This window comes from Pristis pectinata, chromosome 4, assembly GCF_009764475.1.
Source record: "Pristis pectinata isolate sPriPec2 chromosome 4, sPriPec2.1.pri, whole genome shotgun sequence".
Lineage (NCBI taxonomy): Eukaryota > Metazoa > Chordata > Chondrichthyes > Rhinopristiformes > Pristidae > Pristis > Pristis pectinata.
In genome coordinates this window covers 65,672,127-65,692,344 of record NC_067408.1, presented here as the reverse complement: position 1 = coordinate 65,692,344, position 20,218 = coordinate 65,672,127, and the positions used below count along the sequence as shown (strand labels likewise).

The window sequence follows — 20,218 nt, the reverse complement described above, 5'->3', positions numbered from 1 at the left end:
TTAATAGTGCAGAGACCAATAAATTTCTAAGCCAGTAATTTTACTATATTTGTTTGAACAGTGGCAATATATCAAACACTAATTTTTCCCACAGCATTTACAAAAAATGTTTTTGGAATATGTAAAATGTTTTCCATGGCCTACTTTAATATTTAGAAAAGACAGGACAGAGGTTGATAGAATCATACGAATGCACAACTTCTCTCTCATGAGAGAAAGTAATTTATTTTCCCATTTTGAATATATTTATGTCTATAAAATTGTTTGGTATAAGGAATTTTTGAACAACAATGATCTGAACATAACCAAAAATGTGAAAGGGCATATTATTAACAAATATAGCCAAGTCCAGTTTACCGAACATTAAATGAGAATAAAGCAGTTACTTCTGAAGTATAGGTTTTTAAAAGGTTAACTTATTTAAAAGAAATGCAGTAGTGATTAGCAGTGCTAACTAAAATCTAAGGATTCATGAGAACTATTTAGAAATGATAGAATTATACAAAAAACATAACAGCATTTGGCACAAGTGAAGTTGCACTGGAAATGTCAATTACAACATTTATACATAGAACAATTAAAAATAAACATTTCCACATTTGTGCATATCGCAAAGTTCATCAACAGTACTGCGTGCAAAACATCGACACCAAAATGTGATAAAGTATTCATGGCAAAACACTGCTCTGTCTCTTCAATTAGGAATTAAATTTCTACTGTGATAAATTTTGATAAGCCTCACTTACTGTTGCCTGCATCTTTTTCATTCAACTAGCGTTATTACAGTCCATCAGGTTGCTAGAAGATTCAACAAGCAGTTCACAAGATGCTTTAATCTGCTCCATACACTAAACACTACAGCTGACATTAGGGCATCTTGCTTGCGTTCCACAATCGGAAAATCCCAATCTAAAATCATTTACTTAATTGCATCTAATTTCCTTCATCAGTACCACAGTTATACCTTTACTTTATGTGAAATGCCAAGTCAGGATGCTAAAGGTAGAACCAATTATCACTGCATCCATTAATACCTACCTCAAGCCTCATTTCCGATCAAATTTGTTCATGTATAAACAGCTTCCTGCTGCATATGAATATATTACATCACCATAACAACCAAATCAACAAATACCAGTAGCATCTGCTGCTAGATTGCACAATGTCCGCCACACAGACCGGAAGAGTGGCAAGCATATTTCGATTGGTGATAAAAACCTGAAAGTGCAATACCGAACGTGATTAGCTACAGTATACCTGTAGTGTGCTTATCTACTGTATTACTTGACATTTTCACTTTTTTTTAAAACAGAATTTGCAAACTCCTTAGGTGGTTCAGATATTTATGTCTGATTTTATCTTAACAATTAAATATCAGATGAACACAATAATTTCTGTTCAAACCCAAATGGATCTCTCCTCCATACTTATAATGCAACCTGTTCTTTTTCTTGTAAAGAAATTTCTCCTGATTCCAGTCTAAAAGGCTTATCCCTTGCCCTAAGATTATGTCCCCTGGTTCTAGATTTTCCACAGAGAGGAAACAGCCTCAGCATTTACCCTATCAATACTTCTCATTCTTTTAAACTTCAGGGAGTATAGATAAAGCTTTTGCAACTGTTTTCACAGAACAAACTTTCATCCAAGGGATTGTGCAAATCAGTGTTGCACGAATTACAAGGTAAATACATCCCTGATAAGGTACTGAAACCAAAATTGCACATGGCACTCCAAATGTGGGCTCACCAAACCCTGTCGATTCTCATTCTCATTTTCCTTTAAACATAGGAGGTCATTCAGCCCATTTTCTTACTATTTCCCTGTTAACTATCCTTTCACACATACCCAATAACACCTCCCTGATTCTTCCACCAGCCATCTATACCAAGGCTAATTGGATACTGTAAATTACTCTAACAAACAAGCACATTTTTGAGGAATATGGAAAGAAACCCACTGGGTCACATGAAGAACTGGTAATTAAATATATTGATGAGGGCAGTGTGGATGATGTGGTTTACGTGGACTTACTGTAAGAAAAGCCTTTGACAAGGTCCCACATGGAAGAAGGCTGGTCCAAAAGGTTAGAGCCCATGGGATCCAAGAAAGCTGGCAAACTGGATCCAAACTTGGCTTGGTAATAGGAGTCAGAGGGTGATGGTAAAGGGCTGCTTTTGTGATTGGAAACCTGTGACCAGCAGTGTACCAGAGTGATCAGCGAGGGACCTTGTTATGTATTGTATATATTAATAACTTAGATATGAATGTAGATATAATTAGCATGTTTGGAAATAACACCAAAATTGGTGATGTTGTTGATTCCTGCATATTTATCTTCTGTGTGTCCTGAATACACACCCATCTAGTCCTTCTACTCAAGTGTACAATGGCATAATTTCCACATGCTTGATCACTCACTTATGCCCTTTTGCAGACTGTGTTCTCTTCACAGCTTACTTTCCAATTTAACTTTGCACCAGCAACAAACCTGACTATGCAACTTCGTCATTTTATCCAGTAATTTATGTCAACTGGGAACAAAATACCCCACGACTTTTAATACTCATTTTGCTACCTTCAAGGACTTTGAATGTGTATTTCCACATTTCTCAGAGACCTACCATTTATTGTGTATTTCCTTACCTTGCATTTCCTCCTTTGTTTACTCTTCCTACATTCTCTCAAATGTCTTCCAACCGAATTCTACTCGGTACATTTCTATTAATCTGACCAATCCACTTAATTTCTGGCAATCTAGTTTTCTTCTTCACTATCAAATACGCAGACAATACCAGTCATTTTTATTTAAACTTCAGAGTGTAGGATCTGTAAACATCTTAATCATGCCTCTTAAACTAAGTCCAAATCCCTGACACTTTATCATTAAAAGGCAAGAACCTAGTTCTGATCCCTGCAACACCCCACTGGAAACAGCCTTCCAGTCAGAAAAATAGCTATCAACTGCAACTTTGTTTCCATATCCTAGCCATGTTTAAAAATCACATGGGATTTTGTTTACTGATCAATCTACCTCAAGGAGTTAGTCAAAAGTCTTGCTAAAATCCATGTAGACCATCAAATGTTTTCTGATCCCAGCAGATATTCATTTTTAAATTGCATTCCAATTTATTTCTTAAAATAGACTGAAGATTAATGGATGGTAGAAAACTGAAATAAGAACAGAAAATACTACAAATACTCAGCAAACCACACTGGAAAAAGTTAAGATTTCAGGTCAATACCTTTCACTAGAGACTGCAGATGCTGTAATCTGGAGCAAAAAAAAACAAACTGCATACTGTCCTGTTGCAGGATCTTGACCTGAAAAGTCAATCGTTCTTCTGTCTCCACAGATGCAACCTTTCAGTAGAATTGCATTTTTTCAAGTCAGTTTACCAGATGCCAAACTATTTAGCTGATGTTTTGTAACATGAAATCAGAAACTTAACTGATTTTACCCTCCTCTCTGATAAAATATTCAAACCTGAAAAGCTAGTCTACATCTTTCACCAACATTCTGTTTTCACTTCAGATTTCCAGTATTTCTTTCTGCCCTCAAGGAAAATTGAACCAGAATTAATTAGATCTTCAGGGAGCTTAGAAGAATGAGCAAAAAATAACAAAAGGAGAAAGCAGGTGAGAGTAAACCTGCAATAAATACTGTATATTGGCCAAGTACAGATGTAAGAAATATAAAATACTATTTATATTTACAGCTGTACAAAAAGTAACTAGATGATTTGGTGGTAATTGTAACCAACTGTAATTGGTGGTGTCTTAGAGAATGAGACTAAGGAGTTGGTAAAGGGAAATAAAGAAATGACAGATTTTGAACAATTTTTTTTTTAATCTGACCATGGTAGAAGATACTAATGATAAAAAGAAACTCTAGTGGCAACTAGGGAGGGATGTGGGGAGGAATTTAAAACAATCAAAGAAGGTACAAGGCAAAATAAAGGCTGACATGTCCCCCTGGAAAAAAGTAGAAAGTCTTGCTACAATTTTGCAGGATATAGGCAAGACCTCACCTGGAATAATGCATACAGACTTGGTAGTCTCAGTTAAAAGAGGGATATCCTTGCATTGTCCTGCACACAAGATCATAAAAGGAGTGACTGCAGAGATAATGGATGTATTGATGTGCTCTTCCAAAATTCCTTATCTTCTGGAAAGGTCCCAGAAGATTGGAAAATCATAAATACAATGATTTTATTCAAGGATGTAGGAAGTTGATGACAAGTTAGTTTCCTGACATCTCTCACTGCAAAATTGTTGGAATCCTTAACAAGCAAACAACAACAGGGCATTTAGAATCATACAGCATGGAAACAGGCTCTTCGGCCCAACTGTTCCATGCTGACCAAGCTGCCCACCTAAGCTAGTCCCGTTCACCTGCGTTTGCCGCACATCCCGCTAAACCTTTCCTATCCATGTATCTATACAAGTGCCTTTTAAATGTTGTTAATGTACCTGCCTCAACCACTTCTTTTGGCAACTCATTCCATATACGGACTACCCTCTGGGTGAAAAAGATACCCCTCAGGTTCCTATTGAATCTCTCCCCTCTCACCCTAAACCTATGTCCTCGAGCTCTTGATTCCCCAACTCTGTGAAAAAGACTGCGTGCATTCACCGGATCTATGCCCCTCATGATTTTAACACTTCTAAACCATCACCACTCATTCTCCGATGCTCCATTGAATAAAGGCCTTGCCTATTCAACCTCTCTCCATAACTCAGCCCCTTGAGTCCTAGAAAAATCCTCGTAAATCTCCTCTACACTTTTTCCAGCTTAATGGCATCTTTCCTATAGCAGGGTGACCAAAACCAAACACAATATTCCAAATGCAGCCTCATCAACGTCTTGTACAACTGCAACATAACATCCCAACCTCTGTACACAATGCCCTGAGTGGTGAAGGCCAGTGAATCAAAAGTCTTCTTCATCACCCTGTCTACCTGTGACAGGCTTTTCAGGTAACCATGTACTTGTACTCCTTGGCCCCCTGTTCTACAACACCTCCCAAGGTCCTACTGGTCACCATGAAAGTCCTACTCTGATATGTCTTCCCAAAATGCAACACCTCACACTTGACTGAATTACGCTCCATTTGCTATTCCTTTGCCCACTAAACCAGCTGATCAAGATGCTGTTGGAATTCTTAATAACCACCTTCACCGTCAATGACACCACCTGCAAACTTACTAACCGTGCATTGTACATTCTCATCCAAATCACTGATATAGATAGCAAATAGCAATGGGCCTAGCACAGAGCTCTGGGGAACACCACTGTCCACGGGCCTCTCGTCCAAAACACAACCTTCCACCATCACCCTCTGCTTCCTGCCATCAAGCCAACTCTGTATCCAAGTAGCTAGCTGGATCCCATGCAATCTAACTTTCCATAGCAGCCTACCATGCAGAACCTTACCAAAGGCTTTACTGAAGTCCACATAGAAGACGTCTTCTGCCCTGCCCTCATCAACCTTCTTGGTTGCTTCTTCAAAAAAACTCAATCTAATTTGTGAGATATGATCTCCCACACACAAAGCCATACCGACTAACCCTAATCAACCTGTCTCTCCAAATGTATGTACATCTTATCCCTCAGAATCGCCTCTAGTAACTTACTTACCACAGATGGTAGGCTTACTGGTCAGGTTATTTTTTGCTGCCCTTCTTAAATAAAGGCACAAAAATTTATTATTTAGTAAATAATAAATTCAATCAAGCAGTCAACTTGGTTTCACTGAGAAGGAAAATAGTGTTTGGCAAATTTATTACAGTTCTTTGAGGATAATAAAGTGGGTGGAGAGAGATGTTGGATATTTATACTTCCACAAGGATTTCCAGCCCAGCTCCTATGTGCTGCTCATAATCCACCTCCACATGCTATGTAGCATGCGCATCGCCACATCTGGTACTCTGCTGCTCATCAACGAAACTCCCACTCTGTGCACAGTCTAAACTTAAGGCATGATGGTTTGAGAGGATTTTGGGTTCGAAGCCCACCAACATGCAGATTTATTGTGTCGCACCAGTCCCATGGAGCAAAACATCACTGAGGACCCCAGCTGGATGCCTGGACCCAACCCTGATGCATCTTGTGGAAACCTGAGCCTAAATCCAGGTTAGGCCCCTCATCCAGCAGCAACTAGTTTTTTTGTCCTGTGTCTAACTTTAAAGTAGAACAACTGGAGGGCATAAGTTTAGGGTAAAGAGTAATAGCTTCAGAGGGGATCCAAGGAAAAACTTTTTTCACCAGAGGATGGTTGGAATCTGGAACGTACTAACTGAGAGTTGGAGGTAGGTACTCTCAAAACACTTTAGTATCAAGCTGACCTCTTGAATCACCAAGGCTAAGAAAGCTGTAAACCAGGTGCTGGTGAATGGGATTAGCACAGATGGGTACATGATGGTCCATACAGACGTGGTGGGTTGAAGGCCCTGTCCCTGTGTTGTATGACTCGCACCTAGGTGACAAGGTGCCACAGAAGGTTACTGCACAAGCTAACAGAGTTAGGATAATACAATTGCAGATGGTTGGCAAACTAATTGAAAACAGAACCAGGATAAATAATCTTCATGTTGGCAAGCTACAACTTGTGGGGTGTCACAAGGTCAGTTCTGGGGTCTCAAGAATTTACAATGTTTATTAATGTTGAGGTGGTGTGTATTATAGCCAAATTGGCTGACAACAAAGTTAGGAAAGCAATAGGAAGGCATGTTGCAAGTAAGACTGAGTCTGAAAAGGGATAGAAATAGGGTTAAGCAAATGAGCAAAAACTTTTCAGATGGAATGCAATCTGAATATTAAAGGAAATGTTGCTTTAGTGGAGGGAGACTACAGAACGCTGCTGTACCGAAGATTGTGGGAGCTCTCAAACATGAATGCCAGTACGTAGATGCAGTAATTGGGAAGGAATTAAAAGAATGGGAAATAAAATTAGGGAAGTATAATTCTTGCAAGTCTTGGTACCAATAGACAGAGTGTAATTAATGCTGATGCACTAGCCTAGGAGACAAAGCTGTTATTGGGTCTGAAAGATTTGGGTGTAGATAGGGAGGACATTGCAAAGGTGGCTTTGGTTATATCTTTCCAGTGCCTTGAGGTACCTAATGTACATAGTCCAAGTCTCAGAAAGCATAAAGGAAAGTCAGGATTACTGCTGTCTGGTAGTCCACAAGTCTTGTGCCCGATTCCAGGTCCTGAGCTCCAAAACACCCTTTGCAGCTGCCTGCAGAAATTCATCTTAAATTTGCTTTGCAATGGAATTCAAAACACGATCCCAATCAATGAACCTGCAACATCAACCTCAGTGCAAATGAATATCAAGCAAGGTTGTTTCCCTGACACCATTTTTGATCTTTTTTTTGGCACAATAGTACATTTCAAACAAACTCCCCCCTTGAGTAGAGTTATCTACATAACTAATGGAAAACTGTTTAACCTACAGCACCCACATTCCAGAATGAAGATTGCTCCATCTACAGTAGCCAAGCTGCAGCATTTATACATTGCTTGTTTTTGCACACAGAGGCCAAGCCCCAAGTCAATGCCCACTCATTCAATGAAGCACAGGCTATACATTACATGTCCATGAGACAAAAGTCTCCACTGAACTGTCGTCACTACATACCACCCTCTGGTAAAGATTCACAGCCAAACCCTGGAAATTGTGAACAACCTCCCATATCTCAAGAGCTCTCAGTGAAGGTAAACCAATAATGAAATTCACCACTGCCTTCTTTGAATATGTCCATGGCCAAGTTTAACAGGTTTTTGATCTATTAGATTTTTAATCTATTGGAAGTCAAAGGTTATGGAGCACAAGCAGGAAAGTGGTGCAGAGGCCAAGATCAGATAAGCCATGATCTTATTGACTGGTTGATCAAGCTCAAGTTCTCATTTGGCCTACTTCTGCTTCTTTTTCATGTTCATGAGAAGTGATCTCATTCAAACATAAAAATTCTTAAGAGGGCTTAACAGGATAAATACTAAGAGGCGGTTTCTCCCAGATGGAAGTCTGGAGCTATGGAAGGAAAGTGGAGGAAGCATCATGCATTGTGAAAGGAGATATTTCTTCACTCAGATGATAATACATTTTTACTATTCTCTATTCCAATGCAGGTTCAATCACTGAGAATACTTAGGACTGAGACTGGTGGATTTTAGAGCACTAAGAGATGGGGATGGAATGTGAAAGTGGAACCAATACAGAGGGTAGGTCATGTTCTTATTGAATACCACAGCAGGGTCAATAGAGCAAAGAAAGCATAGAATCTAGAAAAGTACAGCACAGGACTAAGTCCTTTGGCCCAAGATGTCTGTGCTGATCATGATGCCAATTTAAACTAACCCCATCTGCCAAGTGTGGTCTATATACCCTCGTCCCCTTCCTGTTCATTTGCCTATCTAAATATCTCTTAAATGTTTCTATTGTATCTGCTTCCACCACCTCCCCTGGCAGTGCATTCTAGGCACCTACTATTGAGTTTAAAAAAAAACTTGCCTTGCACATCTCCTTTAAACTTCCCCCTCTCACAAACTTCGCCTTCTAGTATTTGACATTTCAACCCTGGGAAAAAGACTGACTATATATCCTATATCTCCCATAATTTTATGTACTCTATCAGGTTGCCCCTCAGGCTCTGACACTCCAAAGGAAACAATCCAAGTTTGTCCAACCTTCCCTTATAGCTAAAACACTTCAATCCAGGCAACATCCTGGTGAACCTCTTCCCCACAAAGTGACATTTGGTCCACTCCAACTTCTATTTCCTATTTAAAAAAAACATCAGACATAAATTTATTCAAAATATCAGTGCCTGTTGGCTTCCTTCCTGGCTACAACCAAAATAAACCTATTTTCAAAGAATCCAGGAATTGATTTGCATACCTCTGTTGTGACATACCTTCAGATGAATATGCACCCTCAGTGAATTTGCCCTAGGTTTCTGGTGAAGAAGAGTTGTCTGGACAAAGTCATTGCAGATAAACTCTTACCCAATTATTTGCAGCAAAGCAAAATAAGACAGATGCCAACAGCACTGGGTAAGTTAAGAGCAAATATAACTAAATAATCATCGTTAAATGCTTAAAAACCCAAAGTTAATGCCCCCATACTCTTTGTGAAATGTATACTATGCCCATTTTTGATTACAAGTTATTTTCAAAATATGGGACGATTGGCAGCCAAGGATGAAATCACAGGTGGAGTATTTAAACCTTTCAGTTGCCCCAATTAAGATTATGCTGAACTGTATGTTAACCATTTTACATCCATTACATCCACATTCTTTGATACTCTTTCAAAAGCTTTTTGGTGAGGTAGACAGGGAAACTGACCTAACCTCAACCAGTGGAGGAATGATGATGAAGCAGTTTAAATTTCTGACAAGAAGTGAGAGCCATTTGTTATTTATCTAGCAATGACTTGGCAATCAATTTTAAACTATATTTATATGTCTGTTCTTCAATATAAATGTTGGGATTAAAGTACCTGATGCTATACGTGTTCAACTTCCTTCATTTCATGGTTCACAAATGAATGTTACAAGCAAGCACAAGTCATCTGATGGAAGAGATTAGTGATGTGCTGTATTTGTGAATGACTGACTACACGAAAGAGAAGTTGTGATCATTAGTTCTATAATAGAGTCCCTTGAACTACTGAAGGCCCTGATCCTTTATATATCATATTTTGCCAACATCAAAATATAAACATTACAGATAAGAGCTCAATAATTGACAAGTTTGTCTGCGAAGAGGTATATATTAACTTCTCTCAAACAGGCAAATGAATCCCTTGAAAAATAGGTTTTGAGAACCATTTTCTATGTCTATAGATCTGTAGTTAATAATCAGACATCAAAAGAAATCAAGCTATGCTTTCACCTATGGCACCCCAAAGCTTTCATGCTTACAAACTAAAGCCTGCTGTTCCAAGATACAAGTCAGTTCTATTATTAACTTGCAACTTGGCAAAATATCCAACATTATTCAGAAGGGCTCTGACGTATTTAGTCAGTCAGAATAAATGTGCGTTTATCAGGGTGGCAGGCAATATCAATGGGATTTTGCTGGGTTCAGTGCTTGGGCCTCAGCTATTCATTATATCAATAATTTATATGAAAGAATCAGATGTAATATTTCTAAGTTTGCCACCAACACTAAACTGGGTGAGATTCTGAACTGTGAAGATGAAAAGAGGCTCCAAAGCAACCTAGGTAGATTCAGCAAGTGGCAAAACGCATGACAGATGCAGCATACAGTGGCATGCAAAAGTTTGGGCACCCCTGGTCAAAATTTCTGTTACTGTGAATAGTTAAGTGAGTAGAAGATGAACTGATCTCCAAAAGTCATAAAGTTAAAGATGAAACATTCTTTTCAACATTTTAAGCAAGATTAGTGTATTATTTTTGTTTTGTACAATTTTAGAGTGAAAAAAAAGGAAAGGAGCACCGTGCAAAAGTTTGGGCACCCCAAGAGATTTGAGTTCTCAGATAACTTTTACAAAGGTCTCAGACCTTCATTAGCTTGTGAGGGCTATGGCTTGTTCACAGTCATCGTTAGGAAAGGCCAGATGATGCAAATTTCAAAGCTTTATAAATACCCTGACTCCTCAAACCTTGTCCCAACAATCAGAAGCCATGGGCTCCTCTAAGCAGCTGCCTAGCACTCTGAAAATTAAAATAAATGATGCCCACAAAGCAGGAGAAGGCTATAAGAAGATAGCAAAGCGCTTTCAGGTAGCCATTTCCTCAGTTCATAATGCAATTAAGAAATGGCAGTCAACAGGAATGGTGAAGGTCAAGTCGAGGTCTGGAAGACCAAGAAAACTTTGAGAGAACTGCTCGTAGGATTGCTAGAAAGGTAAATCAAAACCCTCATTTGACTGCAAAAGACCTTCAGGAAGATTTAGCAGACTCTGAAGTTGTGGTGCACTGTTCTACTGTGCAGCAACACCTGCACAAATATGATCTTCATGGAAGAGTCATCAGAAGAAAACCTTTCCTGCGTCCTCACCTCAAAATTCAGCATCAGAAGTTTGCAAAGGAACATCTAAACAAGCCTGATGCATTTTGGAAACAAGTCCTGTGGACTGATGAAGTTAAAATAGAACTTTTTGGCCGCAATGAGCAAAGGTATGTTTGGAGAAAAAAGGGTGCAGAATTTCATGAAAAGAACACCTCTCCAACTGTTAAGCACGGGGGTGGATCGAACATGCTTTGGGCTTGTGTTGCAGCCAGTGGCACGGGGAACATTTCACTAGTAGAGGGAAGAATGAATTCAATTAAATACCAGCAAATTCTGGAAGCAAACATCACACCTTCTGTAAAAAAAAGCTGAAGATGAAAAGAGGATGGCTTCTACCACAGGATAACGATCCTAAACACACCTCAAAATCCACAATGGACTACCTCAAGAGGCACAAGCTGAAGGTTTTGCCATGGCCCTCACGGTCCTCCAACCTAAACATCATCGAAAATCTGTGGACAGGCCTCAAAAGAGCAGTGCATGCAAGACGGCCCAAGAATCTCTCAGAACTAGATGCCTTTTGCAAGGAAGAATGGGCAAAAATCCCCCAAACAAGAATTGAAAGACTCTTAACTGGCTACAGAAAGTGCTTATAAGCTGTGATACTTGCCAAAGGGGGCATTACTAAGTACTGACCATGCAGGGTGCCCAAACTTTTGCTTTGGGCCCTTTTCCTTTTTTGTTATTTTGAAACTGTAAAAGATGGAAATAAAAAAGTAATCTTGCTTAAAATATTAAAGAAATGTGTCATCTTTAACTTTATGCCTTTTGGAAATCAGGTCATCTTTTACTTGCTGAGCCATACACAATAACAGAAATTTTGACCAGTGGTGGCCAAACTTTTGCATGCCACTGTAACATGGATAAATATGAAGTTACCCACTTTGGTGAGAAAAACAGAAATGGCATATTACTTAAATGGTACTTGACTGGGATGTATTAATATAACAAGAGACTTGGGTGTCCTTATACATGCATTACTGAGACTAAACATGTAGGTACAGTAAGCAGTTAAGACAACAAATGCAATATTGACCTTCATTGCAAGAGGATTTGAACAGAGACAAGAATGTTTTGCTACATTATATACTGTAGAGCCTTAATTGTGTGCAGTTCTGGTCTCCTTACCCAAGAAAGGATATACTTGCCATTGAGAGAGTGGATTGATGGTTTACTGGACAGAATCCTGGGATCGCCGAACTCATACAAGGAGAGATTAAGTTGACTAGGTTTATGTTCACTAGAGCTGAGAAGAATGAGCAAGAGCCTAATTGAGACTTACATGATTCTTACAGGGTAAGACAGACTGGATCTGGCAAGGATGTTTCCTCTGGCTAAGGTATTTAGTACAAGGAGTCAATGTCTCAAAGGCAAGAGATTTAGGACTGAGATGAGGGGAAACTTCTTCACTCAGAGGGTAGTGAACTTGCAGAATTTGGTAACACAGACACCATGTTACTGAATATTCTAATGGAGGTAGATAAAATTCTACATGCAAAGTTGTTAAAAGGAGCTATGGGAAGGGAGCAGGAATGTGGCATTTTTATAAGTGATAAGCCATTAAATGACAGAGCAGACTCAAAGGGCTGAATGGCTGACTTTTGTTCACATTTCCTACATCTTTCCCAGCCTAAGATTGCCTCATGATGTTGGATTAAGCCTATAGAAAGGCAAGGCACCATTACTAGAAATAACATTAACAGAGTGCATTGTAGCTTCTTCCCTCCTGTTTCCTGAATGCATTAGAGTTTTGTAGTTGTCTACAACCCACTACAGTCTCCTCCTAGTGCTGATTCTTCACATGCGAGTCTAGAATATGAATCTTTCATGTTGCTCAGCCATGGCCAGACCATTACAGTTCAATGCAACTCTGCATTAACTCCTGTAGTTTTATTGATCCCCTTCTTCTTTCAACTTGTGCCTGGGCACAACTTTCAACTTGGCACCACATTAAAAAAACATTTACTCGTATTTTTCCAAACATATGCCAGTGTGGGCTCCTTTCCACAATACAATATAGATGGCTCAAGGTGAATTAAAACATTTTTTGGATAATAAATGATTATGGGCTGAGAATAACACTGTACCTTTCTGGACATTTTTCTCCATCCTGATCACCACATATTGTTTCTTTGTTTTTGTCTGCAGTTGCTCATAGCCCTTTATTTTTTCTTTTCCCTCACCTCTTTGAACCACTCACTCCACCCTGCTTTCCCACCCACCAAAAACGTTCTTCACAATTCCACAATGACTACTCTCTAAGGGAAGTTTCACCCATAACGCATTACTTATGGGTCAAAGATGACTTTTATGTTCTTTCTTTCTATGGTTCGGAGCAGGTTCCTAATTTCACTTTAGGTACTGCTTATTCAGCTGGGTGGTGACTGCTCTTCTAGGCTAATGAGCATTTACTGAAATCAATCAACTCTATTTCTGTTATCTCTGGTACTGAGTTCTGTTCTACTCTGTAACTCTCAGCATGATTGAGTTTCATATGATGATTTTTTTATTCCATAAAGATTATTGGTTGGCTTTAGTACAAATGTACAGGACCACACCTGGTCCCCTTTTTTAAGATATACTGACATTGGAGGCACTCTAAAAGTGATTCAGTAGGCTAACTACTTGAATAATAGGAATGTCCCATCACCAGCAGCTAACAAAATGGGATCTATATTCTTTAGAGATAAGAATGAGAGGCAATCTTATTGAAACATACAAGATACTGAAGGGGCATGAAATGGTAGATGTTGACATGTTTCCACTTGTGGGTGAATCTCAAACAAGGAGACAATATTACAAGATAAGGGGGCAGTCATTTAAAACTGAAGTGCATGGAAATGACTTCTTGCAGAGGATGGTAAAACGCTAGAATTCTCTATCCTGGAGGGTTGTGGAGGCTAAATCACTGGAGTTATTTGAAGAGGAATTAGAATTTTTGAAAGATTAGAGAATTGAGAGAGTTATGGGAAACTGGCACAGAAGAGATGACACATGGGGCAGATGAGCTCTTATTACATTGACTGGTGGGGCAGGCTTAAGGGCTGAGTAGCCTATTCCCTTTCCTATTTTCTTATGTTCTTTAAAAATAAGGGACTACCTTGATAGTTCAAAATAAAACATGCAATAATCCACTCAAAACATAATGATTCTGGTTCAAGATCTCCAATATGCTGCCTTGATTCAGTGTACTTTGCAACTCTTGCTTCTGATCAGTACCCAGGGACATCTGCTAGAAAGTGAAATGTAGTAATCTGGCAAGGATAAGGGTGGACTCAGCTGTAATGTCACCATATTCTGATCAACAGGCATAGTTCACTCATGAGGAATAGCCACATAGAGAAGTCAATGGGCCTTCAACACATAAAATGCAAGTCAATCCATACAGGAAGTTGGGCAGAAAAGTCTGTGGAAGAAGAGTTACTGTTGGGTTTTCAGAGCTTCAGAAATGACTGCAGGCTAATCAAATGAGCAGTGCTGTCTCCAACATTTAGCTGCTGAGATTCAAAGGATGCCTCAGCAGTTTCAATAATAATTAGCTAAGAGCACTCTGATGTCAAATAATAATCCCTCATATTCCTTTCCAGGATCAGAACACATCAATAAATGAATCCCAGATCCAATTACTGAAACGGCTTGCTATGACTGCTTTCAGTGATGTGCGATTCACCCTGACTTATCTTGAAGTCATGAAATTCATTTCTGCAATGTTTAAATGAGTGGCGATTCTCATACCTGGATGGCACAGCTAGAAACACAATCTGCCAGTTCTTTGTGCAGTGACCATAGCTATGATCCTGCTTCCCCACCACCACCACAGCACAGGATGTCCCTCCTGCTATAAACTGCCCTGGAATTCCATGCACTTGGGCCAAAACTGGGATACACATCTCCCTCTTCCCTGCAGTTTCTCCCCACCTTAGGGCAATCATTACATGAACTGCTGAAGTCTGACTGCCATGGAGAGTACACCTTTAAGAGCTGATGCACTTCTCAAATGAGTGTGCAGCAACATATCAAAAGCTGCATTCAGTTGAGCCTGGTCCCTTTGGGAATGGCATAGGTCCCTTTTAGCATATCTTGGGGTGCAAGCCACCCTAATGCTACTCAATGACTTTTTGATCAATTCACAATATTTCACAGGAAATTCATTTGGCTGTTACTGTTCCATGCAGTGCAGGTTTAGTGCACAAAAAAGGGGTTAAATCTAATTTCATGGTGTTTTTTTCAAATCTTTATCAGCAGTGGTTAAAAAGTAAAAGAATTCCAAGCAAGTAAAACACAATGTTTACCAAAAAATAATTTAAGAAGCTAATAAGTCTTGAAATGCTTCAAAAAATTTTGAGGATGTTTTCTGGCATTGCTCACCTGTGTCCCGTCCCCATTCACTAGAGGAGGTAGAAGAGACAAATCAACATTGAGAAGCGAGGTTGCATCAAGTGGTGGTGGATTTTCTGCCATTATCACAAGTATAGCCACAGACTGGTTTCTTTCTCCTACTCCTGATTTAAAAGAAAGACAGTATTTTAGTGGAATATAAAATAGCTCTGCATCGGAACTGATTATTTTTAATGTTCAAAAATGGTTCATACTAGCCATCAATTTAAGAAACTGGGATCTCTCTCCCATACCAGTCCCTTTCCACGTTTCAGATCCTGACATCCTTGAGACCCTACAACTTTACTGCAAACATGTCCCTCATCCAGATTTGGAAAGCCCCCTTTACATTGTTCTTTTCCAGTTACAGCTAGAATTCCACCTTATTAAAGTGCTGCCATGCTGCAGAACCCCACCACCCCCTCCCCCAAAAGTTGCCAAGTGCAGTATAGCTGCTGAGAGATTACCAAAATAACCTACTTCTAAACCTAATAGGGCTACATTCAATCTTAATAGGACTTTATACAAGGTAAAAGGCAAAAATTAAATAAAGTAGGAAACTTAATCTCCACATGCCATTGCATTCATGCTGTCAACATCTCTTCAGTAACATTAGCTCAATATATACTTATCAGACAAAAACAATTCCTCCTAATTTCAGGTAACAAATTTTTGAAGCTCAAAATTCCTGGGTGCCAATCTATCTTCTGTTGAAAGGTTACTGAGCTGAAACTTTTCTCCCTCCACCAATGCTGCCTGACCTGCCGAGCATTTCCAGCATTCTGCTTTTAGGTTACTTCTTGATCTATCTTCCCTTTGGACCCTTTCTCTTTTTCTAACTTTATCCTCCCCTGAATTTTAATGCTTTCCTCTGGCCTTCCTTTAATCAAAAATAATCTGCCTTCAATCTGCCACACAAACAGCTTCATCTGCCAAGACATCCCACTTCAACAAACTGCAAGGTAGATATGATGCTGAGCTTTTCTGCTTTTGTTGCCTTCACTTCCATTCCACCCACCCCCCCCCCCCCCACTTTGTTTTCAAAGGAAACACTGCAGGCCTGAATATGTGATCCTTCTAGTCTCCTGCCTTCATTGATTTTCTGGACTTCCACGTGATACCTCATTCTCTCTTTTTCTTAAGACTCAGGAAGTAATTATTCCAATTTTTCAACTCAATAATCTCATCTCCCTCTAAAGATGCAGTGCTTTGTTTCCTCAGTTCTAATTCCAGGCTTAAGATGACTGAAGGATACTTGCACGCTCTTGCCAAACCTCTGAACCATGTTCACAATACAAAAGATTAAGCCAATACTCCCCAGAAACTCAGCTCTTTTGAAGATTGTACTTCCAAACTCATAGGAGGTCCTCTGCAAAGAACACAAATAGAAAGCTCTAGTACACCTAACATTTCAACTCTTTTTCCACTAACATTTCATCTTAATTCTCTTTTCCCATCTTGCCCACTCTCTCTACTTGTATCCATGACTTCGCCATTGCAGTATTGTTACTTCAGTGATTTCAGATTTTCTGGTCCCCATGAAACCCTTTCCATCATAAATACAACCTTTCTACACCTCCGCCCATCATCACTTTTACTTCAGCAAAGGTTCAACCAACCTCCATTTATCACCAACCTCCTGAAGCCAGCTGAAATTGTTCTCATCTTTAATAGATTCTGTTAATTTATCAGCTGACATCAGGCCTAAAGATGTAACTATGGGAACTGATCTATTTTCAACTTAATCATTCTCTTCCTTAGCTTGCCACATTATAGGTTTCCCCAATGATAATGCATTCCACAGACATCAAGTACAGGCCTGCTGCTGCCATGTCAGTGGACTTCCTCCCTCCCAGCATCCTGAAAGGATTCCATCTAATTCATCTAATTTCACTACACACATACAATTTTCTATGCCAGATCACTGAAAGTTCCTTATGCATTTATCAATAGGCCCTTCACTGAGTGCACTACATTTAAGATACTTCCACTTCAGCACCCTCCTTCTATACTTGACAATTTCCAGAATTCCATGATCTTCAACTCATCGGCCTTCAGATTTGTCAGATCATCTACCATCTCATGGCTCAATTACAATCCTTCTCCCTTACTTCCTAATACCAATTTTTCTCCTATCACTCTGCATAACTGCCCTTCCTTGGGCACTTTTCATGTGAGCATCGAAAAGTTCATTTACTTCCTCTCACGTCACCAAAGCATACCTGACTGAAATAGCAAAATACCCAAGCCATCTTTTACTCACCATTCACCCTGCCCTCCCAGTGTGAGGTCTGCCATTCAGAGGGACAAAGCATATCAACATAAAGGGAAAGGGTGTGATAAAAATGAACACCATGCAATAAGCAAACAATTGTAGTACTCAATTACAACTATATGAATTATTTCCAGTATAACCAAGGGCTATCAAATGTACTTAAGGATGAAATTGCAGTTGAAATCAAGGATGAAACAGCCTTTTACTAAGTGATCACCTACAAGAAGTATTTATGAGAGAAGATACTAATAATGTGGCATGTTAATCTACAACCAAATTTAGCCTCGTGGGAACTACAGTTTCATTTTGCTTTGTGATGCCATACTTTAATTTGTCATGCAGCCAAACCATAGATAAAAACACAAGGGATAGATTTTTTTTATTGCTTCTGTATATTGCAGACAAAATAACTATTTATAAAAAATCATAGGGGAAGAGGGTTGACTGTTTGCAGTTCTCCAATATTAGCAGCCTTCTTTATCCCCCATCATGCCAGGCATAAATCATGACAGCTGACTTCTTTATCACAGCAATGCTGACATAAAGCATGACAAAAATATTATTTTGCTTGGATGTGATTTGCAAATAAAAATTGATCATAACTGAATAAAAAAAATTGAGAGTGTGCTGTATATAATCTGAAGCATTTTTTCCCCATACATAAACCAAGAAAGGTCTACAGATTTCTACTGCTAAAAGCCAATAAGTGCAGGGCAAATTTCCTTTGTGATTTACCATACATCATTGATTCCACTTTCCAGCTTTGTTTAGCAAGCATCTCTGAGATACACATGAAAATACCTTAAAACATTGGAGGAAGTTAAACTATAGTCAATTTATACAGAAATAGTTTAATTAGGACAAATACTGTCCCTCCATTCATTTTGGTTGAGCATCTTAAATGCAACGAGCATCTTAAATACAGCAAGCATCTCCAAATTGGAAATAAATTCACCCAAGGGACAGTGACCTTTTGCAATTCTCTACCCAAGGGGGTTGGGGGGCTCAGTCGCTCAAAATATTCAAGACAGAGGTTGATATTTTTCAGTATTAAGATAATCAAGGGACATGTGATCATGAGGGAAGTTGTGCAACATTTTTATTGAATAGCAGAGCAGGCACAACAGGCCTGGCCCTGCATCTAATTCTTACATTCACATTCGAATGCAGCAGGAAACTGAGACAAACATACTGTTGAATATCAGCCATTTCTAAATACCAAATGCATAATTATTTCAGGATATACCAGTGCTTCAAGCTGCACTCACTTAAGTCATTTTTAAATACAAGTTGGAACAGTGCTAATATCCAGTAGAGCTGCTGCCTCACATTTCCACTGACCTGGGTTTAATCCTGACTTCCGCTGCTGCCTGTTTTCAGTCTCTCCCTCTGATCCCTTGGGTTTCTGCTCGTGCTCCTGTTTCCTCCCACATCCCTAACATGTATAGATTGGTAGGTTAACTGGTTACTATAAATTACCCCTTGTGCGGAAATGAATGGTAGAATCTGAGGACAATTGATGAGAACATAGGGTGAATAAGAATGGGATTAATGGAGGATTGGTGTAAATGGGTGCTTCGTAGTTGGCATAAACCTGGTATGAAGAGCCCATTTCTGTGCTGTATCTCTTTGAAACAAACCACGAAATATGCAAATTAAAGTACGACACACTAAAAATATTGATGACAAATCAATACTTAAATGAATACTGTCTTTTCGTAAGTTCTGAAACTCAAGTGCAATCCTAATTTGTAATAATCACTAAGTGGAAAACAGAAATTATCAGCCTACTTTAAATAAGCAAATTCTAAAATGATCTATCACAAAAAAAGTCTACTTCAAATAAAAGAGGTCTTACCTATATCAAAATGTGCAGTGGGTAACTGCACTTTTGAATTTAGAAACACGAAAAAAATTCGACTCATATGAATCATTTATGTAACTGAAAGCAGGAAAAATTAAACTGTGAGTGAAGTTTTATATCTTAGGCAATTAAAGTCATTATTAGTCAGATATTGGAATGCACGCAGCCTTGATCCATTTCCCTTATCAATTGTGTTTACTGTGATTAAGCTAGTTGATTTAAATGGTCCTTATACATAGACAATTTTAGTTTTTTCTCTATTGAACTTTACCTATTAGTTGTAAGGTGACAATGGTAGTAGATTTTGGCTCTTCTAAAAAAAATCTTACAATTTTCCAGGCAAACAAAGATTCAATGTCATGCACAGTAACTTATTTTAATAAGTAAAACAATGTAAAACTGAAACATTGTTTTAGATAGAAAATTAGTTTCCACTGGAATCCAGGATATTTAATATGCACAAATAATTCATTTTGCTGAGTTGACATTCCATAGCAGAAGTGCAAGGACTGCATATGCCCTCCCAGCGAGTGATTGAGGGGTAACCTCTCAAAATAATTAGGTAAAATATTGCAGGTATAGAAGCCATTAATTAAAAATTAATCTGAACAGCAGGTACTTCCACACACAAAATCCAGCAGCAAGAGGACAGATTACC

The 20,218-nt window shown here is 38.9% G+C and overlaps 1 protein-coding gene across 5 annotated transcripts in view; it reads right to left on the bottom strand.

Annotated features, from left to right (window-relative positions):
• The window catches only part of fndc3a (fibronectin type III domain containing 3A), a 142,498-nt gene that overhangs the window by 96,173 nt on the left and 26,107 nt on the right, over positions 1-20,218 (bottom strand). For all 5 annotated transcript variants that reach the window (XM_052013963.1, XM_052013969.1, XM_052013964.1 and 2 more), the window contains one exon: positions 15,413-15,546. In XM_052013963.1, coding sequence (XP_051869923.1) covers positions 15,413-15,505 — 93 coding nt within the window. In that variant the 5' untranslated portion in view covers positions 15,506-15,546. The remainder of the gene's footprint in view (positions 1-15,412; positions 15,547-20,218) is intronic.